The sequence below is a fragment of the Plectropomus leopardus genome, chromosome 1, assembly GCF_026936395.1.
Source record: "Plectropomus leopardus strain MGB_pleo_1.0 chromosome 1, ASM2693639v1, whole genome shotgun sequence".
Taxonomy (NCBI): Eukaryota; Metazoa; Chordata; class Actinopteri; order Perciformes; family Serranidae; genus Plectropomus; species Plectropomus leopardus.
In genome coordinates, this window is record NC_142176.1 from 4,254,206 (window position 1) to 4,278,848 (window position 24,643).

At 37.4% G+C, this 24,643-nt stretch overlaps 3 protein-coding genes across 4 annotated transcripts in view; all 3 read left to right on the forward strand.

Annotated features, from left to right (window-relative positions):
* Nucleotides 1-9,209, forward strand: part of tpcn2 (two pore segment channel 2) — a 32,435-nt gene extending 23,226 nt beyond the window's left edge. Inside the window, exons 17-25 of the mRNA XM_088084801.1 lie at nt 71-120; nt 1,364-1,463; nt 1,620-1,691; nt 2,739-2,812; nt 3,531-3,636; nt 4,259-4,341; nt 4,426-4,507; nt 5,346-5,437; nt 5,563-9,209. Coding sequence (XP_087940927.1) covers nt 71-120; nt 1,364-1,463; nt 1,620-1,691; nt 2,739-2,812; nt 3,531-3,636; nt 4,259-4,341; nt 4,426-4,507; nt 5,346-5,437; nt 5,563-5,641 — 738 coding nt within the window. The 3' untranslated portion in view covers nt 5,642-9,209. The remainder of the gene's footprint in view (nt 1-70; nt 121-1,363; nt 1,464-1,619; nt 1,692-2,738; nt 2,813-3,530; nt 3,637-4,258; nt 4,342-4,425; nt 4,508-5,345; nt 5,438-5,562) is intronic.
* A 1,547-nt stretch (nt 9,210-10,756) lies between these two features.
* On the forward strand, nt 10,757-22,361 carry pop4 (POP4 homolog, ribonuclease P/MRP subunit). Of its 2 annotated transcripts, XR_006105986.2 has the most exons (8): nt 10,757-10,913; nt 13,119-13,180; nt 14,478-14,707; nt 14,836-14,913; nt 15,025-15,086; nt 15,942-16,043; nt 16,349-16,539; nt 22,221-22,361. XR_006105986.2 is itself a non-coding variant. In XM_042490381.2 (7 exons), exons 1-7 carry the CDS (start codon nt 10,901-10,903, stop codon nt 16,483-16,485), a joined length of 684 nt encoding a protein of 227 aa, XP_042346315.1. In that variant the 5' UTR covers nt 10,757-10,900; the 3' UTR covers nt 16,486-18,613. The 2 variants fall into 2 exon arrangements, 1 of the variants encoding a protein (XP_042346315.1); XM_042490381.2 differs by lacking the exon at nt 22,221-22,361 and having other exon boundaries at nt 16,349-18,613.
* Nucleotides 22,351-24,282, forward strand: plekhf1 (pleckstrin homology and FYVE domain containing 1). Its single transcript, XM_042490369.2, has 2 exons — nt 22,351-22,649; nt 23,327-24,282. The coding sequence occupies exons 1-2, from the start codon at nt 22,403-22,405 to the stop codon at nt 23,929-23,931; spliced, it is 852 nt and encodes a 283-aa protein (XP_042346303.2). The 5' UTR covers nt 22,351-22,402; the 3' UTR covers nt 23,932-24,282.
* Nucleotides 24,283-24,643: the final 361 nt, after the last annotated feature.

Below are 24,643 nucleotides of genomic sequence, written 5' to 3' on the forward strand. Positions count from 1 at the left end.
ACACAAATTTATTTGATTTTCTACTTTTGATTCATTCATTACTGATTTTATGTGATTTTTTCTTCATCAGGTCCTACAGATCACTATATATGTCACCTACAGGCTTCCTCACTCTAAATGGTATGTTTGCATTTTCTTCTAATTATTTTTAAGTGAAAGTTTTGTACGTTCAACTTCAGTTTGTGCCTCTCGTTTTAAACTCTGCAATTATGATTCACATTTAAGGAGCAAAATTATGCAAAAGTTGACTCAAGTTCTACGTTTTAAATGTAACAATGTCCATAAAAAAAGGTCTAAATGAGTATTTATCTTCTGGATCTGCATTTAAGAGAAAATATCACATATCCAGTCTTCTCTGAATAACACGTAGTCTTAAAACACAGTGGAATAAAATATATTGCAAGAATAAATTGCATTTAGTGAAAAGCAGCGGTGTTTCTAGCATTTGAGGACATTTAAAAGTTTTGGTGTTTTGTGTGTTTTTTTTTCATTAAAATTTTGAGTGATTTGTAAAAACGTTTGTCAAATATTTTGTTAAAGTTTTTTGGCTTTTTTATTTTTGTTGATTTTTTTTAAAATCTTTGGCAATTTTTTTTTCTCTAAAATTTTTTGGCAGTTTTTTTTCTCTAAAAATTTGCAGCAGTTGTTAAAGAAAACATGCCTTTTGTTCTTTTCAAAGTTTTGGTGATTTTTTTTTCCTTTAAAATTTGGGATAATTTGTTAAAACGTTTGGCAAATATTTTTCTTTAAAATTTTTTGCCTTTTTTATTTTTATTGATTTTTTTTTAATTATATTTTTTCTTAGTTTTTTTTTCTCTAACAATTTATAGCGATTTTTAAGGAGAACATGCCTTCCAAACTGCAGACTCGACAAATTAAAACTTGCCGAAATGTAACCTATCACAGTCGGAAAAATATTGTTGGGTTATAAATTTTTCCACAGTCTTTGAACTCATCGTATGGGACGAACACTTCATTCATTTTCCCCCGAGTCACTCAGGGAGGCTCCAGGAAAAATATTGTAGCTTTAGGGAGGGTAAAAAAAAACCCAAGACAGTCAGTTTTTTACAAACTAGACATGCTCGCTAGTCTCTTGCAGTCCATTAAGGACAGACCCACGACCTACTTTTGGACCGCAACCCACCAATTGGGAATCACTGCCTTAAATGTTGCAGCGAACATTTTGTGTTTGGACTCAGGAGTGAATTATAAAATTCTTATAAAATGCTCAAAATGCTTCTTAACTGCAGACTGTATATATTTTATAATTTGCAGGACAAAAGAATTGTAGACATGCCTCTTTGAAATCATCAATCTGTTTAATGTACAGCAAACTGTCTCGCTGATGTGTGTCTCACGACAGGGACCCGGCGTTGCACGGTGTAATGTCTCTGTGGGAGATGACCCGTTTGATCAACATGCTGATTGTCTTCCGCTTCCTGCGCATCATCCCTGATATCAAGGTACGCCTGAACAACACCTGTGACTGTGGTGACGTCAGGAGGATTTTCATAAAACACTGAAATGTTGTTTTTTAAAGCCACGATAACCGCAACACGGTGTTTTATTTTTGTGTCATCATAATCAAACTTCTCTGTGTTTTTGTTCCTGTTTTTTAGCTCATGGCTTTAGTTGCAAGCACGCTGTTGGACTTGGTGAAGAACCTGCGAGCCTTCGCAGGGATACTGATGGTGAGTGAAAACACTTCAGTCAGCTGTTTACATTTTATTTTCACTGTTTTCTCGTGATAACGATATTTTTCCGGTTGTTTTCTCAAGATAATGACTTATTCATGCCGTCATCTTGAGATTATGACGCTCGTTTTCTCACGATATGGATTTATTTTTCTCGTTCTTTCGGGAAAACAAAGCTGGTTTTCTCGTGACCTTGGTCGAAGGTCAAGGTCAGTTTGAAACTGTGCTGATTGTGGAGAACTTCTGTTTGAGTTTTCACAGACGTGAATGTAAACCGTAACTTCAACTTTACTGGTGCACAGATGCAAACAACCGTGTGGCGTCAATGAAGTTTTATAATTGTTAATCTGAAAAAGTAAGTACAGGTAGAAAACATAATTGTGATCAAAAAGTACACAAAATTTTAATTTCATTGAATGTGTTTTTAATTTGCTGGCGGGGATTTGGGCGTCGATCTCTAATTAGAACAACTGCACTTTTCTAACTGTATTTATTATTATGTTTTTATTGTGTTTGTATTTTGCATTTATTGTGTTTTTATTGTTTAATTTAGTTTAAGCTTGAATTTCCTGTGGGATAAAGTATCTATAAAGTATCTATCTACCTATCTGTCTATTTGGGATGATAACAATTAATCGATGATCAATTAATCAGTCGTTAAGAATTTAATCAAACATGTGAAATTTAATCGATTAATCAAACGTTATGAAATTCTGTAAAAATATATTCAATATGTTGCTGTGAGCTTTGACTGAGGATTAAACACATTTTGGTTTTGTTTGAAATAAACAACATTTTATGTTATTTGCAAATATCTTTAATTTTACTGATTTATCGATTAAGGAAAGTGCTCACAATTTTTAACCCTACTATGTTACTACTGAACAATAACAAGATCATTTCGGGCTCATGAAATCTTTTTTTCAAACTCTAAATATTGTTTTTAAAAGACGTTCTTGCAAAAAAATAAGAGTTTTAGAAGCAGGGTTTTGTAAAGGGATTAAAGGGAGGCTGGCTGATGAGTTCTTGATGCTCCGTGTGCAGGTGGTGTACTACGTGTTTGCTGTTTTTGGGATCTGGCTGTTTGAGGGAGCCATTAAACCTCCTCCAGAGATCAGGTACGACGTCACCTGCAGTAAGAGCACATCAACAAGGCTCGTGACTTGAAGGTTTTGTGCACTGCTTTTTGCAAACAGCGAGGAAAGATTATAGAAAAAAAAGAGATTTAAAGTTAGTGAAACCTGGTAGTTTACACAGAATGTGGCATTTTGTTTCTTAAGCAGCCTGACGAATGAATTTCCACCTGCAGGAGAGATCATGATTAAAACCTGTTATACAGTAGAAAAGTAAATGTCACTGAAATGGCATACATCCTGTTATGTGTGTTTAAATTACAGCAAACATGCAGGAAAAGTGTCTTTACAGGTAAATTACCTGTAGACTAAAACAACTTGCTCTGTTGTTGGGCTTAATTAAAGAATTTATATATATTATATATAAAATAAACAGCACTTTTTGTTCCAGATCAAGGGGTCAGCTGATTAAGAAAGTAAAAAAATAAATACAATACTATTAATAGTTGATGAAATGTAAATTAAAAAGAAATAAACAATAATAATAATTAATAAATGAATAAAAATAAATTGATAACATAACAAATAACAAAGCATGTAGTAAAACAGACTAAAATTTATAAATAAATAGTCAATAAATAAATAGCTCAAATTCAATTAAAAGCCAATAAATGCGTTTGCTGGTTTAGTGAGTCATCTCTGTCTGTGTGTCTGTGTGTGTGCGTGTGTGTGTGTGTGTGTGTGTGTGTGTGTGTGTGTGTAGTGTGCTCACCAACACGTCCATGGAGAACATCACGTCTAACTTCAGCATGGAGTGCGGCACCTACGAGCAGCTCGGCTACTGGCCGAATAACTTTGATGACTTTGCAGTGAGTAAAATGTATTAAATTTATATTTATTGTGATTTATTCTGTTTTACTGAACAAAACATATATATAGTTATATAGTTGTATAGCTAGATAGATATGGATATATATATATTTCTTTCCTGCACATTTTTTTTGTTCTATGTTCTTCTTGTCTTTTATTATTATTATTTTATTTATTATTATTATTATTATTATTATTATTATATTTTTATTTTTATTTTTTAACTATTATTATTATTGTTATTATTATTATTAGCATTTACTGTTACTTTTTCTGCTATTTGACGTCATTTATCTTTTGTTTTTAAACTGTTAATTTAGAGGTTTTTGTTTGTTTGTTTGTTTCTTGTTCTTCTTTCTTGTTTTTGTTTTGGTTAACGTTAGTTTTTTCAGATTTCTCCTGAACTACACTTTTTAATTGTGTGCACATAAACTAAACTAAACTAGATGCACTTCTTAAAGTAATTATCTACGTGTTTGATCTTTGAAGGTGATGAGTTATTGCTGTCATGGTTTAAAGGTACTTTTGTGATGTACTTAGGACTGTGTTTGAGACCGCTGCAGTCACTCAGAATAAAAGTGCAGAGGAAATTTTAAACATGTTTTCGTCCCTCTCTCTCAGGCGTCCCTCATCTTGCTGTATGACGTCATGGTAGTAAATAACTGGCAGGCCTTCATGGATGCGTACAGCCGTTACACCACCGAGTAAGACGAAATGCATTTTACATGCAGCTGATGCTGGCGATGATCGTGGAAACGATAACGATGACGCGTTTTGTTTATCCTCAGGTGGTCGAAGATCTACTTTGTGTGCTGGTGGCTCACCTCCTCGGTCATGTGGGTCAACTTGTTTGTGGCGCTCATCTTAGAGGTCAGTTCGGACAGCAGAGCGGAGAGATCAGAAAGAGACATTTAAATTAAATTTGAATAAATAAAGTCTACATGAACTCTTAGGGACTGTTTGGCACATTTAACACACTTTTCATTCTCCGTGTTTTTGGTCATTTTGGCTGTGTTTATGCTTATGGCAGAAATTTCGGCAGTATTTTTGTTTAATCTTGGAATTTCCAGCTCGGCTCCGACAATAAGTCCAACATACACCGTGTAAACACAGTTCTCACAGTCAGACAAAAAAAAATGCACCATTGAAACCCATTCAAACCGCAATTTTTGATCCCACAGCCATCAAAGCATAAAAACATGCGTTTATGTATTATTATATTTATATTTATATATTTATGTATTATTTCTAGGTGTCATTCTGGGCTTTTGCATTAGAATTGTTTTCATTTTTACTGTTTTACACTTGATGACATCTTTTTTTTCTGTCACTCACAATTGATGCAAATCATTAACATATCCCAGGCTGTGATAATAAAAAAAAATCTACTTTGCATGTAGTATATTGAAAATAATTCAGTTTTTGTTTGTTTTTTTTAAATCTAAAAACATAGTGGCATCATGACAAAAACCTGGCATTTAAAGGGTTCAAATTCTGAAAATTAATGAATATTTAATATTTATGATTAGGACTGATGTTGGTAAAAAAAAATAACTCACTGAAAGTAGAAAATAATAATAATGTGTAATATTTTTAAAGCTTGATTTTTATAGGCAGAGCGATACGAGTGTGTGTGATATTAAAGCGGGCCCTAAGGGGTTAAATGTGCAAACAGAACAGATACTGATTTTTCCTTGTTTTCAAACAGAACTTCATCTATAAGTGGGACCGCAGTCACAGCTGCTCTGTTACAGATGTGGAGAAAATCAGATATGAAACTTCTGTTCAGCTCATGTTCAGGTACACTACTGTTTGTTTGTTTGTTTGTTTGTTTGTTTGTTTGTTTGTTTGTTTTTTGGTCATATAACTCAAAAATGTCACATCAGAACTGACCTTTTGTCTCACTGTTCCTCTTTTCTCTGCAGAGAGCAAGTCAAGGAGCCAACAGAGGAAGAATTACTCTGTCAACTACACCAACACCCGCACTTACATCTACACTGGTGACACACACACACACACACACACACACACACACACACACACACACACACACACACACACACACACCGAGTGCAAAGACTTAATGAGTCCATGTGTTATAGGAGCACTGAGAGGTCAATATTACTGGTATATTTTAATTTTAGATTACTGTAAGTATGTAATTACTACTACTATTATTATTTCTTATTCATGAAACGCTGAACTGCAGTTTCACTTGTACACAGAGCAGACGTCACGTCATTGGTTGATGTGGGCGGGGCTAAAGAGACAAAAAATGTGTGCCAAATCCATACTGAAATTCTTTAATTTCTTTGCAATAAGAAAATGTAGCAAACTGTGACGACAAAAAAGCTCCTACCAAGCTTTAATTTGGAAACTGCACATAGAGAAAGCCACATCTCCAAATGTTACTTTTTTATTTTTATTTTTGTCAAGTTGTGGCGCCACGAGTTTCACTAGAGTGAAAAAAAAAATGAACTCGGGAAAAGCCCCCAGTGGCGGTTCAGGACTATTAAAAATGGGGGACCACCAGGTCCAAACCACTGTTACATACCAACACTACCCTCATAGGATCGGTTCCCCCAAAATAATGATTCACGCAGACCATAAACACAAGAATACAGTGTTATTGTATGTCATGTAAATATTATTTATCACTGCCCATGAATGATCATATGCAACAGTAAAGGGGGTCCAGACTTAATGTTACTGGTCTCTGGTCCCTCCTCTGAGTCACCATTGTGAGCATCTTTAACACTTAACCCTTTGAAACCTGAGCAAATTCAGCTGATACTTTTACTGACACTCAAAAACAGGGAAAGAGGGCACTTAGCAACAAAAGAATAAATGACCCAAAAATCAGCAAGAAATTAGATTTAAAAAATACAACTACTAATAAAAATTTAAAGGTAAAAAAAGTCCTTATCTATATTTTTGGAACATAACTATAAATATGTAATAATAGATTTTTACCCTAGCTTTTTTCTTTTTTTTCCCCAAAATATTTATTTTCAAAATAATTTTTTAAATCTACTCATTTCTTGTGGACCATTTCTTACAAAGTTGCCTTTTGTCCCATGATTTTGAAAGAAATTGCACCAGTTTTCTCAGGGTTCAAAGGTTTATGAAAGGAGTCTGGAAGCAGCAGAAAAGTGATTTCGCTCCAGGTTTCAAAGGGTTAAAGGTAAAAACCACTAAAAATCTGGGATGTTTATGGGGTTTTGCATCGTCCGTAAAACTCTGAGACTAATGTCTCGTCAAACTCTGGATTAAAGTTCAGCTAAGTTAAGAATGTGTCTGTAAATGTACCGCTGCTGTAAAAGGAGAATAACCTTCATGTTTGTTGTTTACAAAGAATTTTATTTTTCACTGGATTCAGTCGTTCGACAAATCAAACTATAAAAAATGAAATCATCAGAAGTGAAGTGGCTTCACCAGCTTTTTAAAAAATTCCCATCTTGCTCCCTGTAACTGCAGCCCCTTTCACACTCAGGACCCACACTGTAAAATCTGACCAGTCCATTTTGCTTCTTCTTCTTTTTATTTTAATTTAGGAAACCGATGTGTTTTTAAAAATGCGGTCAGAGGGTCGTGGATGACGAGCTACGAGCAGCTTAACCAGAAATGGCTCAAAAATAAGCAAGAAATAAGTAAAAAGTCAGGAGAAAATAACCTGAAAATAAAAAAAAAAACAAGTTTAAAATAAAATAAAATGACCTCAAGAAAGTGTTAAAGAAAATGTTTTTTTCTGTAACTTAATTTTAAATATATAATTAAGAAAATGTAAAACTCTGAGACCCAAGGGAATAGGTTTGATGTCTTTCAAAAACAGGCAAAAAACGACATGAGCAACTCGACAAGAAATCAAAAAAACGAGGGGAAAATGTTCAGAAAACTATATTTATAATCTTCGTAATTATGTGTTTAAAATTACAGAAAAAAGAAAAAATTTTAGCACTTTCTCTAGGCCATTTTTTTTTTTTTCCCTTTTTTTCATATTATTTTCAGGTTATTTTCTTCTGACTTTTTAATCTTTTCTTACTAATTTTTGGGCCATTTCAGGTTAAGTTACTCTTTGCCGTCGTCCCATGTATTTGAAAGAAATCAAGCCATTTTACTCACATTTTAAGGGTTGAAATTTGTTTTACACGTATTGGCAGTTTGACTCTGTGGCTCGTTTCACGCCTGTTTTATTAAACCCTCCCACTGTTCAGTTTCATCAGACAGATTTTCCTTAGAAATCTGCTGGCTGTTATGTAACATCTAACAGTGACCAAACCGCTTTACATAAGTTTAGCTGATTAACATCTGCTCGCTTATGGTAAATATTTGTTTTGGGACTTTTAAGAAATGTGTGGAGCGTTTCTGTCAGAAATGACCAGAAAACACACCTTTAACTGGAAACCCCTCCGAGTGCGTCCTCTGACGCGACGTTCCTGCCGTCTGGAAGAGCGGCTTTGTCTTTTTCCCGTATTTTTAAAAAATTCTCTGCACATTTTGACACTCAGTCATTACGAACGTGTGCCACATTTTTCCAGGTCCATGTGCAGCATTTCATAAGTGATTCACAACGGTTTGAGCTGCACCTTAAAAAGCAGATTCAGATTTTTAAGTGTATTTATATTTCAGGGCTGCACAGACGGCGACAATAACGTTTTATATGTTTCAGCCCATGTTGGATTTTCCACATTGCTTTTTAGGGATCAACAAATGTTGCTTTTTCAGGACCAATACAGATTATTAGACCTTGATGAGACCACTAACAGATATTTGGGACCGATATGCATTCACGATAAAAATAAAATATTTGTTGAAGTTTCAACACGAAGCTTTGTTTAAACGCCTTGAGGAATGAGGAAAATCCAATATCGACTGGATACTTTTCACTTTTGCACTTTTTTTTCGCTGTCTGTACGGCCATCGGATGTAAATAGAAGCATGTGAAAATCAAGACTTTAGTCTGAATCTCTTTTCTTTTCTGTGTGCGTTTCATAAGGAAATGTTAAAAAAACGTTGCTATCTCACAATGATTCGGTTCACTTCTTTCCTGGATCCACACCAAAAACCAACAACTTGTTCCTTCTTGGCTTTGAGCCTACATCAACACACACACACACACACACACACACACACACACACACACACACACACACGGGTTTCGTGTGTGAAAGGGGCGTGTATTCTGGGAATATTTGTGGTGCTGGTGCGGCTGCATGCCATCCATTTATTAATGGAGAATCAAAAGCTCATTAAATATAAACAGATGTTTTATCTCTGCATATCTTCTGCCAGAAAGCCAGTGTATTTAGATTTTTCTCTTCTTTTTTGAAAGGGCAAAGTGTGCCTTTGTCTTCATATGAAAACAATTTAAATGCAGTTTATGTGTCGAAAAAAGGGATATATATATTTTTAGCGAAAGCGGTTTGGATGTGTAAGAAAGTCAGAAACTATGCAATTTTTTTTTTTTAAATATTTGAATTAATTTCACTCTGTATTCTGTGTTTTATTTTAACTGTGTATAGCAAAAAAACACCAAGATATGTGAAATAAATATTTTACAAAAAAAATCAGACTTCCTTTTGGATTTTTTAAGTGGATATGGATTGGATTTTTTTTATTTTTTAATAAAGAGAAGCACAGCCAGTTAGCTGTTATGTGCAGCCACTCCCTCTGTCATACACACACACACACACACACACACACACACACACACACACAAACACATTCCTAAAGGTTGGAAATTTCCATGTCATTGTTGAGCCTCATCTGGCTTCAAAGATTTTTATCTTTTTAGTTGAATTTTTCCAATAAAAACAAAAAGAAAAAGGCTTTTAAAAGCATGTGTGAGTTTTTATCCATTTACTTGCTTTAATTTCTTGTATAGTGTATTTATACTGTTTTTAGACATGGGGAGGTCAAAGGTCGTGCAAAGCAGCAATCTTTGATATATTGGTGCTGTAACACTGAATGAAAGCAGCTCCGCAGCACTTTAGAAAAACGAATTACGAACGTAAACGGAGTTCATAGGAAAAACGTGGGGGGGGGAATTAAGCTGAATGAGGAAATAAACCCAAACAGTCTCATGATAGCAGGTACGGATGTCACGCACACGATGGGCAGATGTGTGATTGGGATCAATCACGATACTCATCAAGAAAAACATGCCAGAACCAAATTAAAGAAAATAAAAGAAAGATTATCTTGTTCTCAGGTTTAGTGACCGTAAAGTGGGAACTTTGTGTCTCTGTTTGTCCAAAAACTGGCAGTTTAAAAGCTGAAGCCACGGTTCAAATCGTGTTGTCAAAGAGCTCATCATCCGAAGAAAAGAAGAAAAAAACCAGATCGACATCAGTTTCTTGTGAAATTTAAACAAATTTGTTGATTTTTTTTTTAACATGGCAACAGGCAACTTGGCAACAGATGTCCGACTAACTGCAAGAAATTAGGACGAGCTGACAAGAAGATGAACTGAAAATTAAAAAAAGAAAGAGAGAGATAACAGAAAAAATATGATAAAATAATCATAAAATAATTTTTAATTATAATTATATATTTAAAGTAAATTACATATATTTAAAAAAAAAATTCAAACAATGTCCTTGTCTGTTTGTTTTGTATATATATTCTTATTTCTTTGTGTGTGCTAATTTTCAGGGAATTTTTCTTTTTAGGTATTTTCTTGTGAGCGTGCATTTTGCTTTCCTACCATGTTTTTGAAAGGGATTAAGCCAGTTAGCTCAGGTTTCAAGGGGTTAAAAGGAAATTATCATCACATTTAAGTCACAATGTTAAATTATTTCTGTATATGTGTGTGTGTGTGTGTGTATATGTATGTTTATTTGTTTGACTTTGAGTGATTACTTCTGCTTCTTGTTGTCATTTATGTCTAGGGACCCTTTTTTCTAATTATCATATTTGCAAATTTAAATTATTTTATAGAATTATGAAAATTTATTAGCACTATAGTCTCATTTTGGGTTTTTGTTGGGTTGGTAATTTTCTGGTCATTTTTTTCCTTCCTCTCATGTTTTGAAGGATATTGATCACGTTTTCCAGTTTTTTTGTGATGCGCGCTTTGGCCTGCAGAGGGCGACACCTGCGGACAGTCTGCCGGCGCTTTCTGGGAAAAAGAGCTGAAGAAGAAGAAGCAGGAAAAGGAAGTCGGCTCACGAAACCAAAACACACGTGTTGAAGTGTTTTTCTGCAGTAACAGCTGGACAGCAGTTTGATTTCACACCGTTTCTACGGCCAGTCTGCAAAAACATGCAAACGGACGGTGAGTTGAATTTTCAAAGTAAAGTAAAGTTTTAGTTTAAAGGACGAATTCACGAATGTTGAAGCATAAACCCGAAATTAAACCAACCTCACGTCAAATCCAACGATATTTCCCCTTTTCTCTCTGTCACAGACTCTCTTTATCTTTATAATATCGGATTAAACGCGCTGTTAAAGCAGTGGGGGAAGAAGTATCAGTATTACAGTGTACAAATATTCTGTTACAAATAAAAGCGCTGCATTCAAAATGTGACTTAAAGGGACAATTCACCCCAAAACCAAAACTACATATTTTCTCTTTGACCTGCAGAGCTATTTATCAGTCCACATAGTTTTGGTGTGAGTTGCAGAGTTTTGGAGATATTAACTGTAGAGATGTCGGACGTCGGCACTCGGCTTGTGGTGCTCAAAACGCCAAAAAATACATTTGAGAAACTCAAACTCTCTTTTTAAAGATATTATGACCCAGTTACTCAAGATAATCCACAGACCTTGTTGTTATCAGTTTCATGTAGGAACTATTTCCTAGCTGTTAAACTACTGATGCATTCCCGTGATGTTGAAAGGTCGTAATTTCCAAATTGGGAAGTTGTTTTTACCACGTCATTGTGTTCATGTGCTTTCATGTGGTTTCATTTTTGCTTGGCGAAATCCCAAATATCAGCCCCAATAATGGGCCCGGCCAATAATATGTCTTCACTGACCGTTCAAATAAAGAATATAAGAATAAAATAAACATCAGTACTGTTTGGTCTTTGCTGACCATTTTAATAAAAGATAAATACAATAAAATAAATAGCTAAATAAACATCAGTCCTGTTCAGTATCAGTCGATTACTGAACATTTCTAAACCTCCCGAGCATCATTTCCTGCATTATATGGTTTAAAAAAAAGTTTTCTTATCAGCAAATATTGGAAAGAAATATACGCCGATGCCGATGTGCTCCGATATGTGTGAAAGGCTTATATCGGCTGATAATATCAGCTGATCAATATATCGTTCGGGCTCTAAACACAACTCTGTATCGACTTTACAAGATGGAAAAGACAACCAGCCTCTTTGTTTTGGACGTGAAAGCCCTTTAAGGCATCATTATACATCAGCTTGTGTCTGAACCTTTAGGGTGACACGGGTTTGGTAATCGTTGCCTGACATTTGTCGTCGTTATCAGCTGAGCGGCTGTAATTATCTCTGTTATATATGAATATATAACTGTGCTGCAGTAGCTGGTTGGACAGGTTTGTGTCCTCTGTAGAAGGACGCGCTTTGACATGCATGTTCTCACCGTCTTGGCTAGAAAAGCAACAGCTGTTCATACTTTTATTTGGCTCCCCTGAAGCTAAAATGTAAATCAAAGACATGACATGTTACTAAATGTCTCTTATGAAAGTTACGGGCAGCGGAAAGGTTATCACAGTACATCTGCGATCCTCGTTCATCAGTGTCTCAGGAAAGTCCCAAATTTAAAAAACAAACAGACGGAGGAGGGTATTTTCTTGACACTGTTGCCAGTCAGCACAGTCCTCATCCTGCACTGACACCTTGACTTATGTGGCATTTAGGTATTTGGGTCATTGTCGGAGTACTTTTCCATAAACCTGCTGACAGAGTGACACTGTAGACTGAAGAGGGAGTTTTCCCAGCAGTGGTGTTTTGGGCCACATTTTGACGAGAATAGCTCTGCTAAAAACGGAAGAGTCTTTCCTTTGCATTTAAAAACAAATCTGCGTTCCTATGATAACATTGTGAGATCATCAGTTTACGATAAAATCCTTGAGTTCTGGACTTTTGGTCGGACAAAACAAGCAATTTGAAGATGCCCGTTTGGGCTGTGGGAGCTGAGTTTGGCATTTTTACCTATTTTATAAAAATTGAAACTGGATTTGTGCAAAACAATTTGCAGATTGATCAAAAAAAAAACTGTAGTTGCAGCTCTAAGTGTGATGTTTGCAGCGGTATGAGATTTCCATGATACAATAAAAAACAAATATTTTATCACTAAGATTAAAACAACGACTGGAGCCGCTCCAGAGCGTGCTGTTTACACGACTCGCATCAAATTCAGAATAATAGTGGAATATTAGCGTGCATGTAAACTTAGTCATTATAAACTTAATATTTGGGGGGTGAACCTCGCTGTGAACTTGTAAACAGGATTTTCACTATAATCTGAGATCTTATCAGGTTTTATGTATCAACAACAGAAACAGAAAAACTTGTTCGAGCCACGATTCCTCAGGACCTGGTGACGCTTCTCGGCGTTGAGGTGAGCAGATATTTTTTATACTTTATTTTTAATGCAAATTTAAAAACGGAGTTTACAAAGTGCTTTGACAAAAACAATATGACAACGTGACTAAACTGGGTGTGATCACTGGTGCAGATAATAGTCATGTTGTGCAAAGACTTTTCTCTTCTGAAACAGTTTTTGCAATCAGTTTAATCAGCAGAAAATTAATCCACAACTGTTTTGATAATAAGTTATTTGCATTTGTATTTTTTCTTAACATTCATATCTTGGTTTTGGCCTGCTGATCCAAGACTTTTGAGTATGGAAAATCATTACAAGCATTTTTGCTATTTTTTTGCATTTGTCTAATATTAAGAAAAAAATATTCAAACTGTGCAATTTCCAGTTCTATAATATGTTTCCACTTACTGTGCAAAAATATGTATATAATTATATATTTTGCATCCAAAATGTATTTAATGGACTGAAAAGATACGGATGTTTTTTTAATTCTTGTGGTCTATCAAAAGTTTAATTTGTACTTGCAATATTAATAATCTACATAATAAAAATAGAGATACTTGGCGCCCATGTAGTGATACAGTATTGCCACATAGGATATTGCTATATTATAAAGTACTGATTTTTGAAAGTTACTGTAACAGTCTATTCATAAACATTTACCAATCTTTACAGACTGGCTTTTGTGTTGTTTTTTGATAAAAATTACAATGAATGAGTGAGTGCTTTTATTTTAGTTTCATGTCACCTAGTGGCCCATCCCCTATGGGATTATATAGATGCACAATAGTCCAAAATACATGTTTTCTCCTTGTTTTTTATTATCTAACATTTTGATATTTTTTTATATTTATATTTGTTAATCATTTTTTACTATTATATTGTTCTTGTGCTGCTTTTACCTCATAGCTGCTATAACATTGTGAATTTCCCCACTGTAGGACTAATAAAGGATTATCTTATCTTACGTTTCATTTCATGAAGATCGCTTCCAGGCAAAAAATCCTAATTACAGCTGAACAGATACAAAATTTTACAAAGAAAAGAAGAGAAAAAGTAAAAAAACGTTTTGATACTGGAACAATACTTCCTTGCTCATGTCTCCAGCTTTCTCTAAGTAAGTTGCTAACTTAAATGTCTCTTTCTCAAACAGCCAGTTCAGTCGCTGTGAGTCATCAATATTTATCTATTATATCTATATATTATATTATCTACTTCAGTCTTTGTATTTGTATTGTATGTGTGTACAATTCCTCAAGAATCTACATTTCAGGGCGTGTAAATGTCCTCCGTGTCTCTGTCTCGTTTGCAGCCTCAGACCCCGTCCAGAGCGCGTGCCTTCACCCAGGCGTTCCTGAAGAACAGCATGCAGCCGAACACACGAAACGACGTGAAGACCATGTTGACTCACAAGGCGGTGATTCTCGGCTACACCAGGCCCAAGACGGACAAGTCCAAGAGGAGCAGCAAGAAAGCCAAAGGACTCAATGCCCGGCAGAAGAGGGCGATGAAGATCTTCCAGATCAAACCTGAGCACCAGAGGTCTGTCAGGAGTCTGAGAGAGGGAAAGATGTGTTTCGAACATCCACGTGCAGGACTGCATCGAGATCAACTCGTCAGAGTTGATTGTGATACATTTAGCATCACTGTCTTTATGATTATCTTGACAGGTACGAGCTTTTCCTGCCTCTGCATGAACTCTGGAGACAGTACATCATTGACCTGTGCGGTGGATTGAAACCAACAAGGTAAATCCGTTCGAAGCTTCACGGACCCTGAGTAACCGCTTTAACATTTTGAGCAGTTTCGGAAGTCCTTATTACTCTGAGCTCATTCGTTTCGCTGTTTTTGTTTTTCAGCAATCCGCAGTTTGTGCAGCAGAAGCTTCTGAAGGCAGACTTCCATGGTGCCATCATCACAGGTACATTTTTGGATTTCTCTGAAATTAAAATAAAACTCAGATACAGATAATCTGCAAAATGCCAAACATCCACCCTCATAGTCTGCCTTGATAATCTGTCGACCCCTAATACATCATTTACTGATTATAGGTCAACATTTTTTTGACAAAAATCTGCTTTTGATGATAGTTTAGTGTGAAAACTCACAGCTACTTAAAAACTATCACTTACAGATGCAGCTGTGATAGTGTGCCACTTCAACCTTCTCCCACCAAAGTTAGCGTGTGCATGTGGATGTTTCAAATACGGGTAAACCCGCTAAATATAGGCGATAGACTGTATCACCACTGCCAGTGAACACACCGCTCCAGCACACGAGTCTGCCCTTCTGTCAGCTTTCGTCTGTGTGTGTGTGTGTCATTTTGTTGGTGTGTCCATGTGACATCACATACAGGCAGGAGAACAGATAAACATTCGAAAGCAGCAGGAACAAAGATCTTTGAAAACTTTCTGTGGTTCTCTCTCTTTATATAATCGCTCACTGATTCAGTCTCTCTTTCAAGCTCGGTGCAGATGTATTTGGATCGGTGTTTAAGCTGCTTAGGAGGAGATGGGGTGTAATTAGTGATGGCCCGTAATTGCATTTCATCGATAAAGGAGCTGAAATTACAGTGTCACTCGTGTTTCCATCGATGCAGATCGGAGCCGGAGGCGATAAAAACACGTGTCTCCTGCAGAGTCATCTGACCCGCGTGTGAATGCCGATCATTTGATGGTCATTGCATTAAAAAGCCAGATGTTGGCAGGTGTCATCGGGTTTTTTGTGCAGTGCTAATGAGGCGTAATACTCTGCTTTTTTTCTCTCTCTCTCATAGTGGTTCGCTCTAAATGCCCTTCATATGTCGGGACGACAGGGATTCTAGTTCAAGAGTTCAAACACGTCTTCAAAATCATCACCAAAGAAGACAGACTGAAAGGTAAGACAGCTGGACGTGTCTCACTGAGACTCACTTTTTGCTTTTGTTTATCAAGAGGTTGGACAGATAACTGGATCACTTCGAATTATGGTTAAGATTTCCACTTTATTATCATAAATGAAATGATTCTGAAATTTGTCTTGCATCCCAGGACGCCAGCTGTTTGACATAACACACATAAATACAAAAATACAAACCACACTTACACAAAAAATCGAATAAAATGCTCCAAATCACAACAGACATTATGAAAAGTGTGTGCAGCTAATATGTTTTCTCTTCTCCCTCCACTTGTTATGTGACAGTGATCCCAAAGAGGAACAGTGTGTTTTCGGTGGAGATCAACGGCTTCGTCTCACACATCTATGGGAGCAAGTTTGAGCAGCGAGCCAGCGAACGCTCGGCCAAAAAGTTCAAAGTGAGAGGAACCATCGACCTTTGACCTCCGTGCCTCACGAAACGAGACACCACAGACTTCTGCTGTCCTCTAATGGCAGTAAGTAGGAACTGCAGCAACACTGACCAAACTGCAGCAGATGCATTTGGGTCATTTACTGTTTGAAAGACTGTAAAATCGTATCTGAAAAACAAAAGTTTTTCTGCTCAGTTTTCACCTCGCTAAATATAGCTAACTCCCACAAAAATAAGTATCGCCTTATTTTGAAGGGGAGCTCCACCAATTTTGTGCACTCGCAATCAGTTTATTTGTCACTTGGAGAGCTAAACAGCCATTGAAAACAGATGTAAGACGTCCTCTGTGTCCGCGGCTTTGTCCGCTTTGAGAAAATAACCCTGATGATGTCATCAGTTTGAGCTAGGAGACTATACAATTTTAGAAAAGTCCCAAACGTTTTTTTCGGCCACGATCGAACATCCAAGTCCTACATTTGGCAAAGTTTTCTCAGTCACAAATGTTCTCATTTTACAGCTAAACAGTACACTAAAATATGTTTCTGAAAACATTTGAGGTGAGAAAAAGGCCCTGCGGTAACACAATCTTGATTTGATCGGTGCTGCTAAGTTTGACAGACTGACCGCAGTTCATGAGCTGCAGTTGAAATGATTTAAGCTGCGTTAGAGACTTCTCGACTCTTTTCATGGTTGTTTTCGTTCATGTGTGGTGGATTCATACAAATGCAGTTAGAAGCTGCGAGGAGGCAGATCACCATGTTTTTTCTTTTCCACAAATTATCTGTCTCATGTACTGCTGTGTGGATATAGTAACAGTTTCAGCAAATAAGTTATTTTTATGAAGGTTACCAACTACGGCTTTGATATTAAATATCTGCTGAATCAGAGTCCGATTAGATATTTACATTCACCTCGGCGTTTATTAAAAATATATCTGACGCAGCAAATTAACTGCTTTAGTTACTAAATCTGACACATCTTATTTTTCATCAACTACTTGATCCAAAAACTGAAGGCTCTAGTTCGAAACTCTAAAATTGATCTTTCAATAGAAAAACATGTTTAATTCTTCAGAGAAAAAAATCAGCAAAACTTAGTGGCCGATCACACTGCGACATGTCGCCAGCAAAACCAGAGTTTCCCTATTGTACAGCTCTCGCTGCTGCGTGACGCGTTTTCCTGGCGGTTTTTGGACGTGCATAAAAGCTGTAATATTTCAACTTCTACACTCAAGAGACAAAGTCGCACCGCTCGTCAGTGTCTCTTTGGCCACGCAGCCACAAGCGTACGCAGCCGTGTTTTTCCAGGTGTGCTTCGGAGGTGTTTTTGGAGACGCTGCGCCAGGCCGATGCGTCTCGGTGTGATCGTCCCCTTAGTCATCAGCTTTTAAATTTCAAACAAAGCCCGGCCCGTAACATTGTGTAATCTGACTACAAAACAACAGCAAACCAGTCGTCAGTGGTAATCATTGAACCTATTGTTTGTTTTTATTTTTTTTTTATTAAATGTATGCAGCCAGATGGAGTAAATGTTTGTTGTTCGGGAGCAGTATTTAGCTTTTAGCAATTAGTTTTAGTTCACTTTGTTTTATTATGTAATGTTTATTGTACAGTAGAGAACAGAGCAAATGTTTCTCGTAACAACACAAAAGTCGGTTTGCAGCCTTTTGGTAACAGAAACCGTGTGAAACACAACGAGCTGTAAACTGTTTCACACTAAATACAATTACAGCTCTTTGTTTTCCTTCCTTCACCTGCTCCTGAGAGCTGATCTGCTCTCACACGTCCCTGCTCCTGCATCAGAAACAAATTAAATCCATTTTTCTATCTTAAAACTTCGTATTTATAACTTTTCTCAGTTAACAAAACATACACAAAGAATAGAAGGGGATGTCACTGCTTTCAGTTTATAACTTTTGATGCATTATCTGCTGTTGTTTGCCCAATTGTGTGTATTTTATATACACTGCGATAAAAACATCGAGTTACATTTTTCCAGCTAAATTTTCTTTTTCAGCTGCTGGAGGTTGAATCCCATTTATTCCCCCGACAGATTAACAGTTGTGTTCCCCACTTTTGATTTCAAGTCAGATTTATTCTGGAAAAATTGGGTTTCAGTCCAGTTTTGATCTTTCTGAATAAAGATAACTTTCACCAAAAGCTTTCAACTGATTTTGCACGCTCTGCATCAGTTTACTGGTAACAGCGAGTACTAAACACGAGGTCCTGTAAGCTGACGAAATCTAATTCTTTGTCTGTGTACTTTCCTGAACTCCCAGGGCTGTCGGTGCACCTGAGAGCCACTTCACCTCTCACATATTCCCGCTCCCACAGAGCACCTTGTTTGAGAACTTGTCTCACCAGTTATTACCGACAGCGCTGAGCTGCAGGAGTCTCTGTTATGACAGTGCAGACTTTATAGCTTTTGGCCCTGATAGACACTTATTAATCAGTATGCTATTTAAATGACTGTGGGTTCATCAGAGAGACATGCAGGCAGAGGTTTCACTCAGATCAGATTACTGCTCCAGATTAGGACTACACAATCCAGAATTTCAGGTCTGTTACATTATGTGAAGCCGAAAGTATATGCACATCTGGTGCCAGTGCTCCACACTGCATAGAGTCAAATCTTCATGCAGACCAGGTGTGGAGTGCAGACTGGTACCTGGACAGGTGCAGAAGCCGAGTGTACTAATTTAATTTACTTTACTTTACTTTACTTTACTTTACTTTAATTTAATTTAATTTAATTTAATTTAATTTAATTTAATTTAATTTAATTTTTATTCAAAAGGGCATATTTAGGAATATCAGTATAAGATACAAATGTAAATATGAGTTAGCACAACTGCTAATTTACATGAGTAGTCTCTTGGCAGATAACAGATAATAGAAATGAGGAAAGAAATAAAAAGAAGACAAAACAATATAACAATTCATACAGAGGACGAACTAATCAACTAATCTAACATTTAAGATGTATTTATTTTTTCTCACAGAGACTGAATATCTGAATCCTTAAATTGAAAACTGAATGTCTACCTGATAAAAAATATTGGAATAGCCGAATATTTGGGTCCAGCCCTAAAGAAAAAAAACACACGTGCAAGAGTGGTACAAGTTAGCAGCTACCTTCAGTCACAGTTGTTTGTTCGTGTGTGTATTTGAGGCCCTTTAAAGTGAATATATTGAATTTTCTCTCAGGGAAATGAGGAGCGACGGTGGAAATGAGGACACACAGTTAAAGTCACCTTTAGTTTGATGGGCGTGCCATCAGGTTGTTTGGGCTGCTCTCAGATTTCAAACCATAACAACATGCAGCAGAGAGAACGAGCTCCAGCTACGCATGGCACCTCAACGGTTTCTGAAAATGTGTTTCTGAAAACGTAAAGGCGAGTAATGAACCATGCAGTTGCTGAATTTGTCCTCATTTTGGATTAGTTAGTTTAAAAGTTTGTTGAAATTTCTTTTCGGGGTTTCCAGAGGCAGCAAGTCGAGCTTGACGCCCCCCAATTAGCCTACCTTGCAAAGGTCTTAAAAAGCATTACCCCTTTGAAACCTGAGATATTAGCTTGATTTCTCCCAAAAACTTGGGAGGAAGGAAATGAACGACGGAAGAAGAAAAAAACGACCAAAAAAAAATTCAAGAAATTAGTAAAAATTACAAGAAAATTTGCTGAAAATTAGTACCAAAAAACAACAAAACAAAAAAAGTTGAAATAAGTACTAAAAATATATATAATAATAATAATTCTGTAACATAATTTAAATTTGTAATACTGATACTTATAAATACAGTTTGTCCCTTGCTTTTTTCTTTTTTTCCCTCGACATTTTACCCTAGCTTTAAATAAAATCTACTAATTCCTTGCAGTTGTGCAACATTTTCTATCAAGTTGCTCGTTGACTTTATCACAATGTTTTTGAAAGATTTCACATTCTGATCATAAGATCGTATTAATAAAGTAACTGGGGTTAAACTGAACTATCTGTCTTTCAACACGTGCAATCTGATAAATTATTCTACCGGTAAAAATGTGCTTCGTGTGCACGTGTTTACCACTAAGCCTCAGGTCAAAATGCTGACCCTCATTAACTTGGGTGTGACGACTTGCATTGTTACACCTGTTTGTGTTTGATTAGCAGACAGTCTCTGAAAGAAAGATTTGAATAAACAAACTTGGATCGAAGCAGCAAAAAGTTCAAATGAGAAATGAGAGCCAAGTTGGCAGCGTGTTGCAGTTTGACATCTTTTTGTTTTTCACTCCGGCTGCAGGCGGAGCTGCTCGACCGGTCTGACAAAACGTGTTTGTGGATTGTAAACTCTCATCAGGTCGGCTTTATTCCATCCGTACTTTCCAGTAACAGTGGAGAATTTTCCAATCTGTTGGTTTAGATTGCTGCTTTGTTTTTCCAGTTTATTATTTTGTCTACTTTATCCATTTTGTGGCCCAGAAACACAATATCAGGTGTATAACCTCTGGATTAAATATCGTTGCTTACATGTTGAAAAGGTGTAGAGTCCATCTTTTATTTTGAAGTCAGTGGATAGTTGGTGATGGAGTGCACGCTGAAATACCAGCACAGTCGCCTGCATGAAATGTTTGCATTGTTTAATTCTGCAAACCAGAAATATGCTGCATTTGCATGTTTTATATGTATCATATCAGCGTTTCTGTATGTGCTGACTGTGTCATCAGGAGGTGGAGGAGACGGTGGATGGCGTGACACCTGGGTGAGGCGCCTGCCAAGCTGCTCTTTGTTTGAGACCAACAAATGACACAACTGGTGATGATTGAGCGAGTCATTTCTGAGTTTTTAATGGCTTTTAAGGCACCAACAACAGTGTTTTGCAGCAGCCCATCAGAGTTTCCAGACGCCTTTTAGGCACCAAATATCTGCGTTTTGTTTTGTAGTTACCCATCACCATGTTTCCAGTGGCTTTTTAGGGCCCAATGGGGGTGTTTGAATTTCAGGCTCCAAACATGTTTCCAGCAGCTTTTTAAGGTCTAACATGAGTGTTTTGCAGCAGCTCATTGCAGTCTCCAGTGGCGTTTTAGGCACCAAACACTGATGTCACCATTTTTCAAGCTGCTTTTTAGGCTCCAATGCGGGTGTTTTCTAATGACCCCTTGTTGTTTTTTCAGTGACATTTTAGGCACCAACGTGAGTATTTTGTGGTGACCTTTGCTGTTTTTTTCTTCCAAGATAATGCCATGAAAAGAGGTTGCTGTTTATCCAGACACTGCTGCATTTTGAGCTGGGATTGTGCATTTTAAACCAAAACATGATCTGTGCCTGAACCTAATCACACTTAAACCACAGCGTTGTTGAAAAGTAAAGTCGCACTGTATCTGCTGCACGATAACGTGCAAATGTAACATGTCCATGGCTTGCAGAAATGTGTAATGCCCACATTTTTTGTGGCGATTGGTTTGCAAAATACATATATATATTTATCAGTTGGTACGTCCATGAGCTGGAAATTGTTGATACTTTAGGAATATATATTCTGACCGGCTTCTGTAAATTCAAAAGAATCTATGACTTTCAGAGTCAAAAATATATATTCAGTGGACCTGATTTGTGTGTGAAATCAGCTTGTAAGAATTGAAATGCCCAGGAGAAAAAGGGGAATTTCTGTTGCAAAAATGTTGCCACTCTGTACATGCTGCTGTTTCCTCCTTTACAAGTTGTTGTGTCACTTTCTCTGAATTCAAATCTTGCTCCCGCCCCCTCACTTATCGCAGGATGTGTTTGTTAGCTGAACATTTTCAGGAAAGCCCCGGTGCGTCACCGCGTCCTGAGGCTTTAAGAGCCGGTGCTGCAGCTGCTGGCTCATCAGAGACTGAACGATCGCATGAAAACGACTCACAACTGCAGACGCAGAAACACTCAGTCTGCTGCAACAACAACTGTCTGTTTGACTTCTTAACTACACGCATCATGGTGGACCAGCTTACATTTGATAAGGACAACCAGGAGCGCATCCACGCTGTGGAGAGCTCGTTTGGGCCGGCAGGGAAGCCGCTCGCCCAGCCGGGCCGGGTTCTGGTCGGAGAGGGTCGGCTGGTGAAGCAGAGCCGCAGGGGGCCTCAGCCTAAAGCCTTCTTCCTCTTCAACGATGTGCTGGTGTACGGCAGCATCATCCTGAACGGCCGCTGGCACAAGAAACAGAAGATCATCCCTCTAGGTGAGAAACTTGGCAGCTTCTCCAAAACACTTGATGCAACTCTGCATCAAAGATGAGTCTTTATAGTTTCAACACTTTAGGCTTATCTCAGATTTGACAGTTAAACCCTGTAAAACCTGGATCAGCTGCAGTATTTTTATGCAGTGTTCACCTTTCAGAATCTTAGTTAGAAAATTAGTTTGATTTCTTTGGGGGGAAAAAAATTGGGTAAAAGGCAATGACCAACTTGGCACAAATGTTTCAAAAAATTCAAAACATTGACAAGAAAATTTGCCTTGAAAATAATAATACCCAAAAATGGCATAAACTTTTATTTAAAAAACAAACAAAAACATTTAAAATTGTGTTACAGAAAAAAAAGATTCTTTTTTTAAATCAGCATTTTTTGCAACATTTTTTTCTTTTTTTATACTTTTGTCTTTGTGCTTATTTTTTAGGTTATTTTCTTGTAACTTTTTCCCCCTAATTTCCTGCTAATTTTTCAGCCATATTTTATATTTTAGTTGGTTGTGCATTATCTAGCTGCAAAAGGCATTTGTTTAGATGGTAGTTTTGCAACAAAGGATGTGTGTAGTCTCTTAAAAACAAGCCAGGAAGTTGTTGTCATGCTTGTTGATATCCAATATTGTCCAAACTTTGTTACCTCTGTTTAACAACCCCTTTTTTCATCATTTCAGAGGACATCCAGCTGGAGGACTTGGAGGACAGTGCAAGTATGAGGAACCAGTGGTTGATCCGCACTCCACGCAAGTCTTTCTACGTGGCGGCCGCCTCGTACGAAGAGAAGCGAGCCTGGATCGAGCACATGGAGGACTGCCGCTCCAGACTGCTGCAGAAAGAAGGCTGCAGGGCGAGGTCCATCTTCGCCGTCACCTGGATCCCCGACCAGGCCTCTGCCGTCTGCATGCGCTGCTCCTGCAGGTTCTCCGTCACCCAGCGCCGACACCACTGCCGAAAGTGTGGCTTTGTGGTCTGCGGCGCCTGCTCCAAGCAGAGAGCCGTGATCAAACACATTCACCCGACCAAGTGGTTGAGGGTGTGCACCATGTGTCACTCCAGCCTCTCCACGACGCCGGCCGAGGACCAGGAGGTGTCTCGGATCAGGGGGAGCAGCACCGAGAAGATCGGCTCGGATGAGGATGAAGCAGAGGGGTCCTGTGAGGAGGAGGAGGCAGAGGAGCAGATGGAGGACCACAACCCCAGCAGGTGGATGGACTACCAGGTGGACTCCTGGTCGACTTATGTCTACTTGAGGCCGGAGCATATGAGGCCCCGAACATGAGCCACTCACAGACATTTGGACATTTCTTAAACATGGACACGATGCTGATACAGCTGCCAAAAACTCAGTCATAACCATATCAAAACACTGATGCAATGGTATTTATTTATGTGAATTTGTGGGAACAGCTGCTGTGAAGTTTTTACTTTATTTTCTCTGATTATGTGGTCGGAGGATTTTGAGGATTTTGAGTAGAACACTGGAGGAAGGCCTCGGTCTGCCTCACTATTTATTTTATTTTATTTAAGTCTGATGTCAGTCACGTTTGTATGTCAGTGTTTTTGTACATGGCAGCATCTGCCTCTCCTTTGTCTTTGAAATGAAAAATAAAACATGATTTAAGAAAAATAAGGATTTGTCTGTGATGATTGGAGTGATACGTCTTTATTTACGGGGCAAACATATTATCAGTCATGTTCAAAAAATACTTGGCAAATTTCTATGAAATAATGACCCACACATGATAAAACCTCCGTTTTATTTTAACCCATTAAAGCCTGGGTCGTCATCACTTTTCTTGTGTTGCCCTCAGACACTTTTTATAAGTACTTAAACAGTTGAACTCCCAGCAAATTAGTTTGATTCCTTTCAAAAACACGGGGAAACAGACAATGAGCAACTTGGCAAGAAGTGTCCTGCAAATTGCAATGTATTAGTAGATATAGAAAAAAAAAATGTTTCCAGAGAACTATATTTCTAATTATCATAGTAA